This window comes from Labeo rohita, chromosome 15, assembly GCF_022985175.1.
Source record: "Labeo rohita strain BAU-BD-2019 chromosome 15, IGBB_LRoh.1.0, whole genome shotgun sequence".
Taxonomy (NCBI): domain Eukaryota; kingdom Metazoa; phylum Chordata; class Actinopteri; order Cypriniformes; family Cyprinidae; genus Labeo; species Labeo rohita.
The window spans coordinates 9,780,599-9,798,523 of NC_066883.1; the positions used below are offsets into that span (position 1 = coordinate 9,780,599).

Consider the following 17,925-nt stretch of genomic DNA (forward strand, 5'->3'; position numbering starts at 1 on the left):
ACAATAATCCACAAGCAAGTTGGGGGTAATGCATTACAAGTAACGTGCGTTACTTGTAATGCGTTACAAGTAACCCCATTTATTTATTGAAAGCTCTCCCGTCCTCATGTTGATAGAAATCAGGATTCGGGAGTAAGATGTTACTTTAGTTCTAGCATAAATGTAAACATGCATTAATTCATCTAACTCACAAAAAAAAAAAAAAAAAAAAAAAAAAAAAATAAAAAGTGAAATGCAACTCAGAATGACACAAACCTACAATAATTAAATATGTTAAATAAAACAAATATTATGTATTTAATCCCATTTTATTAACCAGCATCTTTGCTGCTGACCTTCAATGATCTAATTCAACCATACTAAAAATAAAAAATTACTCGAGATAAGCTAACATTTGTTCTTCTTTTTCTGTACTGCTGAATAATGTTGAACTTTATTCTTCTGCGTTCTACTGTATAGATGTGAACTTACTTTTCCTTCAGCCTGAAGCTTTTGGTGTGAAAGGGCTTTTACATTTGGCAAAAGTATAACTTCATATATTAAAAACAAACAAGCAAGCCCTGCTCAGATTTAAAGTCCCCCTGTAGTCAACATTTTTATCCCGTAAAACTGATCTTTGATCATCAAAATGAAATATTTAAATGTTTTTTTTCTTGTGAAAATTTTTTTATGCCTTAAAACAGCTCGAATGTAACACTACCCCCCTTGCCTATTTTACTATACGAGGATCTATGAATATGCAAATTGTGCTCTATTTAATGATCTATTAAATACTCTATTTAATATTCGGTTTTGTGCTGGTAATCCTATTGGTATATTTTGCATGCTAATGATAGGAATCTATCCTTAGACATGATTGGTTGCTGAAGTTTGTAGCAAAAAAAGCCGTTTCAAACCGTGTTTCTGGGACAGCCTTTGGGAAACTACAGTTTTAAGGAGAAAATACTCTGCAATGGTACTGATTAGTGGACTGGCACATGGTTTCTAAAAGCATATTAAAAACACCACAAAGACAAATAAACAACATAAAAATCTTAATTTTCACTACAGGGGGACATAAAAAGTAATGCAAAAGTAACAATGCATTACTTTACATGAAAAGTACCTAAGTAACACAATTAGTTATTTTTTTTAGGGAGTAACACAATATTGTAATGCATTACTTTTAAAAGCAACTTTTCCCAACACTGTTCACAAGTAATCCACACAACTTGAGTCAATTAATGTCTTGCATGCTTATAATAAACAAATCCATCATTTGGTGTTTTTACTAAAATGCCAGAGCAGAATCCATAATAATGCATCTTCCAGTGAAAAGGTCCATCCCCGTTGTCTGACGGCACCCATTCAACTTCAGAGAATCTACTGGTGAGCAAGTTACTTAATGTCAACTTCTTTAATTCTGTTCCAATGAAGAAACTCCTCTACATCTTCGATGACCTGAAGACGAGTACGTTTCCAGCTAATTTTCATTTTTTGGTGAACTGCTCCTTTAAATAGTATTTACTATAAACTACAAGGCTCTTTGGAAAATTTTATGCAGTTACTTCTGGCTTTGTGCTGGTTCATTTCGCAATAATGACCAGCTAACTGTGCATGATTCATTGTATGATAAAATAAATTACTTGCATTTTGTAAATATTTAAAATGAATCATTTAGAACAAAGTCCAATGTTAAATAAAGTGCAACAAAATATGTTTGATACACACAAACAAACAAACAAAAAGCATATATAATTGTAATACTACAGGGATATTGGAAATTATTATTTCAGCAAAGAAATGGGGGCAATGTGTGTTACTTGCCTTGAGATCAACCCAGGAATCAAGCTGTCTGTTGCTATTAAACTGGCACAGCAAACCCGTGTGTGTAATGCAGTAGGTGCTGCTTGCCATAGAGCCACGGCCACAAGCCAAACCACAGAACTGACTGTTCTGATGCTCCCCGAGCAACCCTGAGCGACCGATCAGAGGCACCGTGCTGTTCACCTTAGGGAGCCAATCAGAAAAACAAATGAGAAGAAAGAAAAAAAAAAAAAAAAAAATTCAACAGGTCTTCACAAAAGCTTCAAGAAGAAAGTGTGCACACATTCAAACAGAAGAAAAACAAGTGTATTGCGCTTCTGGTAAGACAACGCAGCCACAGAAGGATGCGGGCAAACACAGGAAATGACATTGATCACTTTAATTCAGAATCACACACTTAAGTCTTAGGCTGTGTATAGGACCCAACTAGTGATGAACCAAAACAAAGAACACACTGCCCTGGAAACCAAAACCTATAAATAATTATTAGCCTTTGTTTAGCATAAACAGTTAAACCCACTAATATGCAGTATTTCTAAATGTACTTGTTCTTTCTTCCTTCCCATTTTAAAAAGAATAATAAACAAAAAAAGTGATTCTTTAAAAATGACTCCAATATGCTGATTTGTTGCACAAGAAACATTTAATTTCTTGTTATCAATGTTAAAAACAGTTATGTTGAGAAGGTCCAAAAAGGTCCAAAAGTTTGGGAATAGTAAGTTTTTTAAAAAAGTTTCTCCTGCTCATCAAGGCTGTATGTTGCTATATTGTATTTGATTAAACACAGAAAAAAAAAGCCGTGCTGTTCACCTTAGGGAGCCAATCAGAAAAACAAATGAGAAAAAAAAAAAAAAAAAAAAAAAAATTATTTTGTGAAATACTGAAATTTATATAATAACAGTTTTCTATTTTAATATACTTTGAAATATAATTTATTTCTGTGATCAAAGCTAAATTTTCAGTGTCATTACTCCAGCCTTGTGTAATGACAGCCTTGTGTCAAGTGTCACATGATCATTCAGAAATCATTATAATACGCTGATTTATAAACAGTGTTGGAAACAGTTGTGCCATCATATTTTTTTTTTTGGGACCTGTGATTATTTTTTTTTTTTTTACAATTCTCTAATAAATAAGTTCAAAAGAACAGCATTTATTTAAAAAATAAATTTTGTGGTACAATATACAATGCTATTCAAAAGTTTGGGGTCAGTACATTTTTCCTTTCTTTTTTTTTTTTTTAAATTAATACTTTTATTCAGGAGGGATGTGTTAAATTAATAAAAAGTCATTGTAAAGACTTATATTGTTAGAAAAGATTTCTATTTTGAACAAATGCTGCTCTTTTTAACTTTGTATTCAAAGAAAAAAGTATCACATGTTCCAAAAAACAATATGAAGCAGCACAACAGTTTCAACACTCATAATGAATCAGCATATTAGAATGATTTCTGAAGGATCATGTGACACTGAAGGCTGGAGTAATGATGCCAAAAATTCAGCGCTGCATCACAGAAATAAATTATATTTAATACATAACATAAGTACATTAAAATAGGATGCCAATAAAAGAAATTTCAGTAAAATTTCACAATATTACTGTTTTTTTCTTGATGAGCAGAAGAGAGAAAAAAAAAAAAAAAAAAAAAAAAAAACACCTTAAACATTGTACTGATCCCCATTAATATATAAAGTGTTTATGCATTAAATTGAAAGAAATTGACAGTAAAAGACATTTATAATGTTACAACATATTGCTGTTCTTTTGAACTTTCACATGCATGCAAGAAAAAAAAAAATTCATTACGGTTTTTACAAAAATATTAGGCAGACAAAACTGCTTTCAACAGTGATAAAAATAATTGATAATTGAGCACAAACAATAATAGATAATAATTGAGAACCAAAGCATATTAGAACAATATCTAAAGGATCATGTGACCCTGAAGACTGAAGTAACAATGGCTGGTGAAAGTTCTGCTTTACCGTTGCAGGAATAAATTACATTTTAAATATAATAAAAAAGAAAATAATATTTCATGATTTTTCTTGAAATAAAAAAAAAGAAAGAAAAAAAAAAGTCTTAATTATGCCAAAAACAATAAACAAAACTTTTCAACAAATAGTGCATGTAAAAAGTAAATACATTTTGCAAAAAAAAAAAAAAATGAAAGAAAGAAAGAAAGAAAAAAGATAGAGAAACAAATTTTGGGTGACTGGAATTTCAGTGCATCTGTAGGCATGAGCAACATGTGCCAAGTGTCTCACCCTTCTTTCTTTTGAGGCATCAAGATACCAGAACTTCACATGCCTGTTCCCTGCAGTTACAAAGTAGCTGTTGTCTTCCGAAAAAGATACAGCAAGCACACGGCTGGACACCTTGTTGGATGCAATAACAGTCCCCTTCTACAAACAAAGAAAAGATTTAAAAGCATTATTTATTACATGTTCTTATAAACCAGACTCACAAGTAGCCTTCCAACTGACAGGGTCTCTATGCAGCGTTTACTGCTTCCTACACACACCTCCACATGCACTGACAATGGGATATCTGTTAAAGTTAAGTTTAGTTGAAAAAATCCATTCATTCAGAACACCCTACAACGGCAGCAGAGTCGTGCACCAGAGGAGTTTAAAGTCACCTTCAAGTGGAGTGGGAAATATTATAATTACAACTTCAGATCACATGAACAACTGAGCAAATTCGCATCTCCCAGTTGGAAAGGAATGTGTCAGTTTGAAACATGGCGAAAACTATTCGATGCTGTAGATATCATATAATACAGTACAAGAAATAAAATAAAATGCGCTATCACTCAGGTCATTTTCTTAGTTTCATGGTAGCCAGCTGTCACTTAATACCCACCTTCCACTCCCAGACGCTGACTGTCCTGTCATGCTGGTATCCCACAGACACAATATAGCTTCCGTTGGGGGAGAAAGCAACACACGCCACCCCGTACTTATGGCACTGGACCTCTGCCACCTGTGTCCGCTCTGCCACGTCCCACACCCGCACACAGGGCATGTGCCCGCTCTGTCCAGCAACAGGGAAAGAGACAGTGAACAAATGAATGATAATGCACAAGTTCATCATCATAAATGTGGGAGACCCACCAAATATGTCTACAATGGTCAACAATCAAGGGTTGGAAGTAAAAAACATCATTCATTTCATCCATAAGCTACGAGGTTTGTTAAAGCCATCAGTTAGCATGTTATTTATTAAAAAACAAAACAAAAAAAAAACAAAAACAAAAGGGACAAATCGTTTAACAGCAGAATTTACAGTAAAAAACTACACCCATTAATCTGTGAATAATCTCCAACAATGAAACAAGAAAATCATGCCCAAAAAAAAAACTTTTTAGCGCCAACCCATTCCTCAGTCTCCCTGCACTCTAAACTACCTACACTGTAAAAAAATGCTCAGTTTGAATTTGCTTCAAATTATAAGTACTTTAAACTTGACAAATCTAGTTGTTTGAACTTCATTTAGATGTAATAACTTCATGACTGTAAAGTGAGCTTAATTTAGCTTTTCTTAATTCAAATAAATAAGTAATTTTTTATTACTTAGTGTTTTTATTCAGATTTTGGGGGCCCTTCCTTATCTTTTTAAGAGTTGAAATTTGTTTGGGCTCTTATTTAATACAGATAATTTCAATATATTATTTCACTCCATGTTTAATATTCTAAGTCTGATTTTTTGTATCTTTTTTACATTCCGTTTTGCATTTTCAGAAAAACTGTTAGAAAAACTGTCATAAATAAAATCTTAAAAAAAGTTATTTAAATTTTAAGTAGTTTTATTTCAGATATTTCCCTTGACAACTTTCACTTCCATTTAAATTAATTTCTACTGCAAATAAGTGATCTGATGTTAGCCATTGAAACATATCAACTGCAAATCAAATCAACTATATAAAAAAAAATAAAAAAAAACTTTTCAACTAGTTCAACTAAAGCTCAACTAACTTTACATTTGTAGTACATTTGTAGAAGTAAATACAACTAAAAGTCAGTGCAAAAAGATAACTCAAAGTTAAATTGAGTCCATTTTTAGTGTGTAATCATAAGTATAATGCATTATGGTTATACTGTGTGGTTTGGCAACATCACAGTCTAATCTAACGCCAAACCTGCACGCCTTGTAAACATAGCTATGGGAATTACAGCGAAACTGGAACATCAAACCTTGGAATCATCTTATCAGCAGTCAGTTCTTAAGAAAGTTACTAAGATATTATCCAACCCCTCACATAGCTTATACTCTAAATACACACTGCTGCCTTCTGGTAGACAATACAGTCTGCCTGTGTGCAGATACAATCGTTTCGAGAAATCTTCTGTACCTATGTCAATTACACTTTTAAATTTGTAATTTTACATGTAACCCTCGTTGGTTATGTTTGTTATTGTGGTTTGGAATGTGGGTTTTTATTATGTAATGTAATGCTTGATCCGTGTATGTGGGCTCCAGGGTCCAAGAAGCATTGTGAATGATGCAATGCATAAATTTTTTTTTCTCAAATATATTATTATTTATTTTTACTTCAAATCAAGCTTGTAATGTTGTGATTCACTGCGTAATTAGCTGGTTAGGTTCATGGCCTCATGAGGTTTATGATTCATGCAACACTTCAACAAAAGGGTTTTTTTTTTTCAAAGCTTTATGGGAAAGACGAATGAAAAAATAACTACATTTAAAGGGGTCATGAATTGAGAAATCAAACTCTCCTTAATTTTTTGACATGTTAGGGATAGGCCATTGTGCCATTAAAAAAAAAAAAAAAAAAAAAACAAAAACAAAAAAAAAAAAGTCCCTGTAAGTTTCAGAGCTCAAAACTGCCTTTGTGCTATAGAAACCAAGCTCAAAAAATGACTTATTTCAGATTTTGTCACTTTATAATGCCCTTTTGTCACTTTGCCAGCCAACTAGAGCAAGAATTCCAAGCACTTTGAACTTGACAAATTTAGTTACTTTAAACTTACAAATTTAGTTGTAAGTGAAGAACAATACAGGATCACTGAACTAAAATTAACAATCACTCTCCAAAGGATTTTTAATACTAGGAAAGAGATTATTTGTTTTCAACTATGTGGATGTCTCAGAAGAGCATTAGTTGTTTTTTGGTACATTTTACTCTGGATTCTTTGGTGAACCAGTCATAGTTTCAGTGCAGGCTTGCAAACAGACTTTTACTGTAAGATATACTACAACATGTTAATTCTAATGCCTAATCTGTGACCGGTGGTTTCTGCTACACAATGATTCATGTAAAGTTCTTTGTCTCAAAATCCTTTACTGCCATTTATGCGTCAGTAAATCAAGCCAGTGACTAACTACACATTGTTTCTCTTAGTGGCATGAGAATAATCTGTTATTTAAAAATCAATGAAGGCTCCCTTTATAATTGCTGAAGCAGTTTATCACCAATGACTCAGCCTATACTGCACAATAAATCATTTATATAGATCATGTTTGCACTGTCAGTTATGATGAACATTTTTGGGAACACAAAACTCGAATTGCATAGACAAGACCATCACATTCATGTGCTCAACAGTCTGTCATCAACTACAATCCTCATCGCTGCAACGGGAGCAGATTTTATGCTATATTCAACCATTGTCACCATCAGTTAATCTCAACAGCTGGACTAGCAAAAACACAGTAAAGGTTTAAAAGAGGTCCGCATGTAAAACTTATTTTGTATGTCAGCCAATCATAGCAGTGGGCGTTTCCATTGAGAACTCACAACAGACACGCCCCTTCCAACAGAGCATTCAAATCGGAGGCTAAAAATCAGGGTAGAAAATGGCCTTTTATTTCAAAATTATGACAATTATGTAACATTATAAATGCCCCTCAGGAAACATAAAATAATTAAAAATGCAGTTCATGAACCCTTTAAAGGGGTCATCGGATGCCAAGTTCACTTTTACATGTTGTTTGAACATTAATGTGTGTTGGCAGTGTACGTACAAATCTACCCTATAATGATAAAAATCCATGCAGTGGTTTTTAATTAATCTGTAAAAATAATATCCCCTATTTCAAAACGAGCCATTCTCAGATGCCTGTCAGTGTGCCGTCACACCGGCAGAGGTTGCTCCAACGATAGTTGATTGACAACAGTCCGCCCTCTCTGTTTCGATGCCGGAGCAGGGATGTAAGTTAGACAAGAATATCTCCGATTGAGCGATTGAGGTGTTGCTGGATGTAATAATGAACATAGTGGTCGTCATTTACTCCTGACATCTAAGCCGCTGAAGATGCAGTGGATTACATTTGTTTGTGAATGGAATGCACCTCCCGATCTACATATATCCGTCTATGTTCACACAATTTAAAGCAGCCTCGGACCAGAATGAGATGATTTTTGCAGAGCTGATTTTGGCAAGGTAAAAAAGGGTGTGGTTTTACACAACCATTGAGAATTTTTAACCAAAGTAATATTATAGACTTTTCATTAAGACCCTGAAGAATCACATCAACTTTTGGAAAATGGGCATCCGATGACCCCTTTAAAGGAAAATGTCATCCCCCTTGTCATCCAAGATGTTCATGTATTTCTTTCTTCAGCCGTAAAGAAATTGTCTTTTTTGAAGAAAACATTTCAGGATTTTTCTCCATATAATGGACTGATATGGTGCCCTGATTTTGAACTTCCAAAATACAGTTTAAATGCTGCTTCAAACGATCCCAAATGCGGTTGTAAATGATCCCAGCCAATGAAGAAGGGTCTTATCTAGCGAAACGATCGGTTATTTTCAAAATACAACTGAAATACTTTTTAATCTCAAACGCTCGTCTTTTCTTGCTCTGCCTGAACTCTGTGTATTCTGACTCAAGACAGTTAGGGCATGTCAAAAAACTTCAATCATATTTTCTGCCTCAACTTCAAAAATCATTTCAAAATCATCCTACATCGCTGCAGAAGTACCAACCCAGTCTTTGCAAAGTGGATCAAACACTCTTAACAAAAAAGGTAAAACAGTGATATAGGACGATTTTGAAATTGAGGGTGAACATGAGATGGGAGTTTTTCGACATACCCTAACTGTCATGAACCAGAAAAAATAGTTCAGGCAGAGTGTTTGACATTAAAAAGTATATAAATTGTATTATTTTTATGAAAATAACCGATCGTTAGAAGATAAGACCCTTCTTCCTCGGCTGGGATCCTTTACAACCACATTTGGGATCGTTTGAAGCCGCATTTAAACTACATTTCGGAAATTCAAACTCAGGGCACCACAGCAGTCCATTATATGGGGAAAAAAATCCTGAAAAGTTTTCCTCAACAAACATAATTTCTTTATGACTGAAGAAAGACAGACATGAACATCTTGGATGACAAGGGGTGAGTACATTATCTGTCAATTTTTGTTCTGGAAGTGGACTTCTCCTTTAATAACACTGCATTAAAAATATATAGCCTCAAGAGCCTCATTTAATTTAGACAAATGTAGTAGGTAATTTGAATATGAATACACACTTTTATTTATTTCTTCATTTACTTCTAGTGTTCAATGAGGAGAAAAAGCATGTGTGGAAAAACAGCCACTAATAAATAATGCTGTGTGTGAATGTAGGACAGCATGTGGCTTTCACGAGTTTAAATGGTGACTAATGCTCATCTAAATGCAGCTGCAGTGATATGCACACAGCATAAGAATCTTCAGATTCAGGAGCTCAAATCTGAACGGTTACAGCAATAGTTCACACAAAAATGAAAATTCTGCCATTACCCTCATGCTTTTCCAAACCCCATTTGAGGTTATTATTTCTATTATATAAAAAGATTATTTTCAAACAAAGATTGTCATTTTTGGGCAATCTATTCTTTTAAATACCCATTTTGCCAACTCCCCTGTGCAACCTGCACCATTATTAGTCAGATGCCTAAAAAAAGCAAAGCAGGCATTGCACTGCATTTGTGATCTGCTGTCGCTACAACGATTCTCTGTTGGTTTACCAAGTTGGGACAGACACTGGGCCTCACCATGGCAACCAGGGAGCTGGAATGCGCCGGAACGCACAGCACAGATGTCCGAGCAGCCCAGTCATAACTCCTCTACCACATATACGCAATAACCATACAAATCAATGATAGACTGCCTCCCGTCCCTTTCAAACGCTGCAGAGAAGGGCATTTAGCGCAGTCGTCATTCTTTTGGCCCTCATAAAACATCACAAAGCACTTACCTCACCAGTGACTAAATATTTTCCATTCTGCGAGAAAGCCAAGGCACTGAAGGTTTTCCTGGGCAACAAACACATGATTTAGACTTAATTCAGTTACAAAGTACAACACTATGCTGTGGAATTACAAATAAGCATGTTGTTTACCTCGACATATTAAATATGTGAGTCTGCTTGTTTTTCTTCGGGCTCAGGATGACAATTACACAACTGAAACATACAACACAACCACATTAGTTTACAGATTACACATTATGTAATAATTCACAATATACATTAGTATGTTTGAATCCAGTTTAAAAAGTAAAGATGTTCATTTAAAAAAAAAAGGCTCTTATGCTCAACTAGGCTGTATTTATTTGAAAATTCAGATAAAAGAGAAATCTTGCAAAATATTACAATTATTTGCTAATATTGGCTGATTTTGTGATTAAGAAACATTTATTCTTAATGCTCAAAACAGTGCTGCTTAATATTTTTTTAACAAACTTTGATACACAATTCATGATTCTTTAATAAATGTAAAGTTCAAAACAACAGCATGGACAAATCTGATTATAAAATGTATGTATGTGTATTTAATGTAATGACAAATGTCTGTAGAATAGTTTAATCAATTCAATGAATCCTTGCTGAATATTAACAAAAAAAAAACATTACTGACCCTAAACTATTCAACAAAGGTGTAAGTCACACTAAAAACTCCAAGCAGAGTAACCAAAAATCTAACTTAATTTAAAGGTTACAATTCACCAAGAAAAAATAAAAATAAATCAAATAAATCCAGTCACTTACTCACCCTCATGTATTTCTAAACCTATATAATTATTCTTCTTTGAAACAAGAAAAGGTAAATCTTTGATAAAATATATATATGTCTATAAAATATATAAAATATGTCTGCAGGGCTCTCTATATAATGAACATAAATGGTGACTGCATCTGTCAAGTTAAAAACATAAATAAATAAATAAATAAAAGTGCTACATACAACATTTTCAGTCTTTGGATGTCATAAGAAAATAGGAATTATCAAACTTAACTGAAGCGCTGAAACTGACAAAAATTGCATTATTAATTCCCACATATGATGAACCATAATTGACACGGCAGCACCATATTTGACAGCGACAGGAAGATTTAATTTTGTTTTGGTTATGGCTTTAGAAGACTACAAATACAGCACACAAGGCATGGACTGCTTTGCTTATTTGTCAGTTTAGAACTTGACAGCTCCAGTCCCCAGTCACTTCCATTAGAAGGACAAAAGCAGTAAGGATGTGTTACTCCTTTAAGACTCCTTTTGTTTAACATAAAGAAAATTCATGTTTTGGGACAACAAAGAGGGAGTAAAAAGACAATTTTCCTTTTTAAGTGAACTGTACGTGTAAATACGGACTTCAACACAGAATACATGAATAAAACTTACCCTGCAGGATAAGCCACTAAACCAGTGTTGGGGTCACAGGTTAAAGCACTGCTGCTGGAGGCAGTGATGCCCAGGACCTTCTCCAAGACAACCTGCAAACATAGTGCAACTTCATGAACTTAATGTATACATCTAATCATCTTATGCAGGTGAACATGGCATATGCATGCTAGTAAATGCAATGGAATGCAATAAACGGGGCGTGTAACGTGCATTTTGTTTATGAATAATTCGCTTATAAGCTGCGTGGAAAAAGTTAACTGCATGAGAGGGAACGTAAAAACAGGAAGAGTCGTTCTCTGGCCTGCTCTAAAGTACAGTAAACACAACAGGATTGAGTGTGTCAAGCTGATCATACCCGGTTATGAATGTCTCTTCTGTTGCTCTGTCGCGTCTTTCTCCTCATGTTCGCTGCTACTGAAATGCTGTTGTTGTTGTTGACTTTCTTTGCTCGAGAGGTCAAACAACTTGCGTTTAGATTCGCTCCAAAGACCAAAGCTCCATCCGCCATCGTGTAAAACTCTTCTTTAAAACGATTCAATAAAAAAACAGACTCTATAATCACATATTAGTTTGCTTTTAAACAATGTTAAATGTTGTCCATTTATCAGAAACGCGAATGTCCGGCTGTTGTATACTCCGTCCGACTTTTTAATACTTATCAAAAGTTTTAATTTACAAAGTAACGACTTTTATTTTTTCGCCTGAAAACGAAACTTCGACAATGTACACAGCTGTAAGCAATGAAATCCATGTAATGTGATCTGATACAGGCAGTTTCAAACATACACCGTCTCCTGTGATTGGATGAATCGCGCACCGAAGGCGGGATCATTCATGTATCTCACTCACTATTGGTCAATTTATTATGACATCATTTATAGGTTTGCCCAGACGCCTTACTTTACCACAAACGTTGTGATCATAAATTAATCACTTATATTTTTTAAACACATAGTCATTAAGCATAAACACAATAAAAGCAGGAATCATTTACAGTTTTTCAAAATTACAGTTACATAAATGTTTTCAAACATCAGGTTAGACACTGCACTGCATGAAATGGATATTTACATAGATAATTTTTTTTAAAATTACTTAAGTCAAATATGTGTTATTCGTAGTTCCAGCTATGGGTTTCTGCATTGTACCGTTACCCAGTGCTGGTAGATGATAGATGCCGTATCTGCACCATCAGCAGCAAAAAAACATCTTTGTCAAATAATAATAATAATAATTTACTGCTCAGATGATTGGCTCAAAGCAGCCTATTATTTACATCATATTTATATTTTTGGATGGACTGAACCTGAAGCTAAAGCAAAAGACACCCGTGTAAGATGTTTAAACAGTTTACATCAGAAATATAATAAATATTCTATGTAGGGGATGTGGCTTCACTATGTTTTTAAAACCTTCATTTTCATGGGTGGGATCAAGAGTTTAAAATCAGTCCAGCTTTTGCTGTTAGTTCACACTATCACAGAATCAAACGACAATGAAAAATTCTACAAAGTCATCAGAATATGTGTGGGATTATGAGTACTACTATGATTACATAGATCCAGTCTTCGTGAATGCCAGTACACTGAAGTACAACAGATGTGAGTTACTTTGACATTTTCTTTTTTCTTCACAGTTGAGCTGATGTAATGTCTAACTGTCTTTTTTAATTCTAATTATTTTAGATTCAATTGTCATAATATTCTGGATCATTCTAGCTGCATTTATTGGGTTTTTCTTCTTGATTTTGTCACTCATATCACACACGAGGCAACTTCCAAGGTAAGCTTGAAAACAGCTTTTTTTTTTTCTTTCTTTTGTCACTGTGTATGCTTTTTTACCACACAATGTTTATTTTAAATATATGTTATTATTTTTTTCTATTTAAAAAATACATTTGTACATTTGGGCTGTGCATTTCTATTTTTATATATTTCTCATAGTGTTTTTTGTTTGTTTGTTTGTTTTTTAATAACCAGCTATCTATGTTCAATATATAGAAATAGAGTTAATTAATTAAAAGGGCTGTAGACATTAAACCTTAAGAAAAGAACAATACATATGTTATGCAGTGGATATTCATTTTCATTTGTGTTATGTAGGGGACCTCATGTCAAAAAATCTGGGTTGCCATTGATGAGAAGCTATGGATCTCCTCAGAAAAGATACAAATAAGAAGCTACTATAAGAAGAAACTAAAAGCCTTCTTTTGTGTGACAACAGACACTGTAGAATTCTACATTCTACAGAATGACTGCTGAGTAACTGACATTAAACCCCAAATCATGAGCAATGTGTTGGTTTATTTATTCAAAGTTAAATTATAGACACATTGTATAGACACATTTTTAAACACATTAAGCATAAACATAATAAAAGCTAGAATCAATTACACTTTTTCAAAATTACATGTTTTCAAACATTAGGATAGACATTGCCTTGCATGGAATGACTATTTACATAAACTAATGTATATATATATATATAATTTTTTTTTAACAGTTATGTTTTTAATTTGGTTAAATTGCATGTGTCAGATGTGTTGTTTGTAGTTCCATCTATGGGTTTTTGCACTGTTTTATTTATTTAGTCATTCATTCATTTACTACCAGTCAAGTTTTTGAACAGCAAGATTTTTAATGTTTTTTAAGAAGTCTCTTCTGCTCACCAAGCCTGCATTTATTTGATCCAAAGTACAGCAAAAACTGTACAATTTTGAAATATTTTTACTATTTACAAAATCTGCTTTCTATTTGAATACATTTTAAAATGTAATTTATTCCTGTAATCAAAGCTAAATTTTCAGCATCATTACTCCAGTCTTCAGTGTCATGAGCAATGTGTTGGTTTATTTATTTAAAATGAAATGATGGAAAATTAGATATAGATACATTTTCTGAAATTAACTGATCATTTTTTTAAACACATTAAGCATAAACATAATAAAAGCAAGAATCAATGGGCTTAAGTGATGATGTAATGCATCCATTGAACGCACCAACGGACACTGTTTCCGGGTCCAAACCCCAACTCATTTCACTTGAGAATACTATCTCAGCAGCCATTTATGAGCACTGTTTATTCATATTAAACATTTAAGCTAAACATTTTCGAATTTACAGTGTACACTACAGTCTCCGTGCTCACAGCGTCCCAAACACGAATATGTTTTTTATTTATTTTTTTATATTTAAATTTTCATTGTATGGCTATTTGGGATTTATGGTATGGAGTTAAAAGGCAGGATTGTAATTTTTTGGTAGTATTATATCACATGAGTGTATAATTCATTCATTCATTTACTATCAGTCAAAAGGTTTTGAACAGTAAGATTTTTTTTTTTTTTTTTTTTTTTTTGAAGAAGTCTCTTTTGCTCACCAAGCCTGCATTTATTTGATCCAAAGTAAAGCAAAAACAGTAAAATTATAAAATATTTCTACTATTTACAAAAACTGCTTTTTATTTGAATATATTTTATTTGAATGTAATTTATTCCTGTAATCAAAGCTAAATTTTCAGCATCATTACTCCAGTCTTCAGTGTCATGAGCAATGTGTTGGTTTATTTAAAATGAAATGATGGAAAATTAGGTATACATACATTTTCTGAAATTAAATGAACACTTATTTCACACAACATTCACTGAATATTAACTACAAATATAAAAAATATATAAAGAGAATATATTTATTAAAATGAGTATTATGTAAAAATGAGCTATACAATTACATCTCCTTAAATACAGTCATTGTACTAAGTAAAATCATTCACACAACCACAAATACCTGTCTGATCAATTTTTTTATTTTAAAACAACTATAAAATTACAGAAAGACCCACTCAAATTTTTTTATTACTATTTAGCAAAATAATGTAATCTCGCATACAAAGCAGCATGTCATGAGTCAACCGCAGACAGAATGTCTTTACACATGAGCAGGATGTGAGATTTGTGTTTTTTTATGCCTGTCCTGTTGCACAGCAGTCTGGCATGGGTCAGCAGGAGGTCAGGTGACCCCGCTCCACTCCAGAGCTCATAGATGTACAGTGAGAGCAATTTCAGCCCGGTTTCTGTCAACAAAAAAAACATTTTATCAGCTGAAAAAGACAATTCAATCACACTCGTGGCTAAAAATGAATTTCTCCACAGAAGAAATGACTGGGACAGACTGTTGTGCTGTATGATTGTAACCTTACCTTGCTTGGCACCATCGTCTGTATTTGTAGGCAAGCAGGTTCTTAACACCGTCTGGTGAATGCCATTCAGAGAAGTGCTGTGTGCCTCCAGCAACTGAAGCATGACTCTAGAGAACAGCTGCAGGGTATCCATTGCTGAGCGATGTTCTTCAGCTGTGTGCTCACATGTCTGGTGATATAATCTCAAGAAGTCCTTTCTTATGCTTTCATCTATCAGAATAGCATCTACAATACTTGTACGTGGTGGTATGATGCTAACGACCCATTGTAAAATAGCTAAGGTGCTGCTGTCCTCGTACGGACTCTCCGTCAATGTCTTAAGGGCCCACTTGAGAATTAAACAAGCAGTTGCATCATCTAAACTGCTCAACTCAGGATCGTCCGTGGTGAAGGGTTCAGGCTTGGAACAGGAAACCTCTTTTTCTTTGGGCTCCCAATGTATGAGGATGTTTCTAAGAAGTGGTTTACACTCATCCAGCAAAGCCTGCTCCAGTTTTTCCCCTTGTCCATCTACAACTTCCGTCTGTTTTTCCATTCGATATTGAGCGTGCTTCACTGAGTGGCATTTTCCTTGCCCTTTCTCTCTTCCAGTGCCTGAATAAACACAAGAAATGTTTAGTTTGGAACAAGAATGTGTCAAAACATGTGATCTGTGTGTGTCTAACATCTTGTTTCCACAAGGCCAAGGACTGGCAATGTACACTGTTCTACTGTTCAGAAGTTTAAATGTTTTTGAAAGAAATCACTATAAAGGTCACTATATGCACTATTTGGACGGGTCTGAATTTCAGTTCTTATCACCCAATGTCTGCCATTTTCAAGTACCATTTTGGACGGGAGCAACATGTTTATTACAGAGGTGGATGTGTTTTCTAGACGTGATGTGGTTGCGTGCATCACATGTGGTGCAGGTGTCTCGTGAAATATGTAATAATATAATTGTAATTCATTATAAAAATATTATTTAAATAAACTTGACATGAGTTTATAGAAGTGGCTGCTTATAATAGACCCACATAAGTGAGCAGAGAAATTTAGACAAGCATCTTGATGTTATGGCCTGTCTTTCGGCTCTCGTAATTATTATTTTTTTATTTCTTCGTCCGATACATAGTGAAAGCTGCAGCATGAATGAGATTTGTGCACAAATGGTAGCTCAGGGTTTCTGCAGGTTTTATGAGGGTAAATTTAAGACCTTTCAAAGACCAACAAAAGAAAATTTAAGGAAAAAAAGTGGAAACAACACAGCAATATGTTCTCTAAGTATAGTTAAAGTTTAACTTTCACTTTTAAATTAGCAGCAATTCAGTGTCAAGCAACTGCTTTTAGTTTGTTTCAGTTTACCCTCTTTTCCTCGCTTTCCTTCGGTAAAAGCGCCAAGCATATTTTACTTTTACTTTCAAATTAGCGGCAATGTTTGTTTTTAGTTCGTTTGAGTTTTCCCTCTTCACTTTCCTTTGGTTTTAAAGTAGCTTGTAAAAGCACCGTGCAAGGATAAGACCCTTATTCTTCGGCTGGGATCATTTAGAGTCCTTTGAAGCTGCACTGAAACTGCATTTAGGACGTTCAAACTCGTGGACACCATTGAAGTCCACTATATGAAGAACATTCCTGAAATGTTTTCCTCAAAATACTAAATATCTTTATGACTGAAGAAAAAAAGGTGTGTGCATTATTTTAGTGGTATTATTATTAAAATTATTAAAAGTTTAAATCATTATTTTTACTTTTTTAGCATTTATAGAACTGCCATTGTGACAAAGTTTCTAAATTTGGAAATAACACACAGAATACAGGTGCATCTCAAAAAATTAGAATATTGTGAAAAAGTAAAACAAAACAAAAAAAAAACTTTTTGAAAGGTTTTTGAAATAAGTTACAAACAAAAAATGAACTTTTTCACGATATTCAAATTTTTTGAGATGCACCTGTAGGGTATCAAGAGATTTTTTTTTCTTCTTTCACACAAAATCAGGTTAACACATTGTTTACTTGTGATTATACTATTGAGTATTTTAACATATAAAAATTGGCCGCATTTGGTTTCACTGTGCCACACTGTAACTTTTTTAAAGGGAACTGAGAAACCAAAATTCCCTTGATCTTTCGACATAGAGGTCAGTGTACTTTAAAAAAACATCCTGTAAGTTTCAGAACTCAAAACGCTGTTGTTAGTCTAAAAGCAGCTTATATTGAAGGCAGTCTGACAAAACAACAGCTTTTGGAATGTTCTACTCTATTATGTAATAGTGTAGATTAAAGCACTGCCTCTGCAAAA

General features: G+C 33.8%; 2 protein-coding genes across 4 annotated transcripts in view; both read right to left on the minus strand.

Annotated features, from left to right (window-relative positions):
* Window positions 1-12,223, minus strand: part of wdr62 (WD repeat domain 62) — a 39,074-nt gene extending 26,851 nt beyond the window's left edge. The window contains exons 1-7 of one of the 2 annotated variants that reach the window (XM_051129462.1): window positions 11,806-12,223; window positions 11,448-11,539; window positions 10,166-10,228; window positions 10,022-10,079; window positions 4,673-4,843; window positions 4,075-4,212; window positions 1,807-1,989 (exon numbers count right to left, since the gene is read on the minus strand). In XM_051129462.1, coding sequence (XP_050985419.1) covers window positions 1,807-1,989; window positions 4,075-4,212; window positions 4,673-4,843; window positions 10,022-10,079; window positions 10,166-10,228; window positions 11,448-11,539; window positions 11,806-11,958 — 858 coding nt within the window. In that variant the 5' untranslated portion in view covers window positions 11,959-12,223. The remainder of the gene's footprint in view (window positions 1-1,806; window positions 1,990-4,074; window positions 4,213-4,672; window positions 4,844-10,021; window positions 10,080-10,165; window positions 10,229-11,447; window positions 11,540-11,805) is intronic. The other variant, XM_051129463.1, reaches the window with a different exon arrangement.
* A 2,834-nt stretch (window positions 12,224-15,057) lies between these two features.
* Window positions 15,058-17,925, minus strand: part of urb1 (URB1 ribosome biogenesis homolog) — a 39,569-nt gene continuing 36,701 nt past the window's right edge. Inside the window, exons 40-41 of one of the 2 annotated variants that reach the window (XM_051129861.1) lie at window positions 15,648-16,241; window positions 15,058-15,521 (exon numbers count right to left, since the gene is read on the minus strand). In XM_051129861.1, the coding sequence (XP_050985818.1) occupies window positions 15,349-15,521; window positions 15,648-16,241 (767 nt within the window). In that variant the 3' untranslated portion in view covers window positions 15,058-15,348. The remainder of the gene's footprint in view (window positions 15,522-15,647; window positions 16,242-17,925) is intronic. The other variant, XM_051129862.1, reaches the window with a different exon arrangement.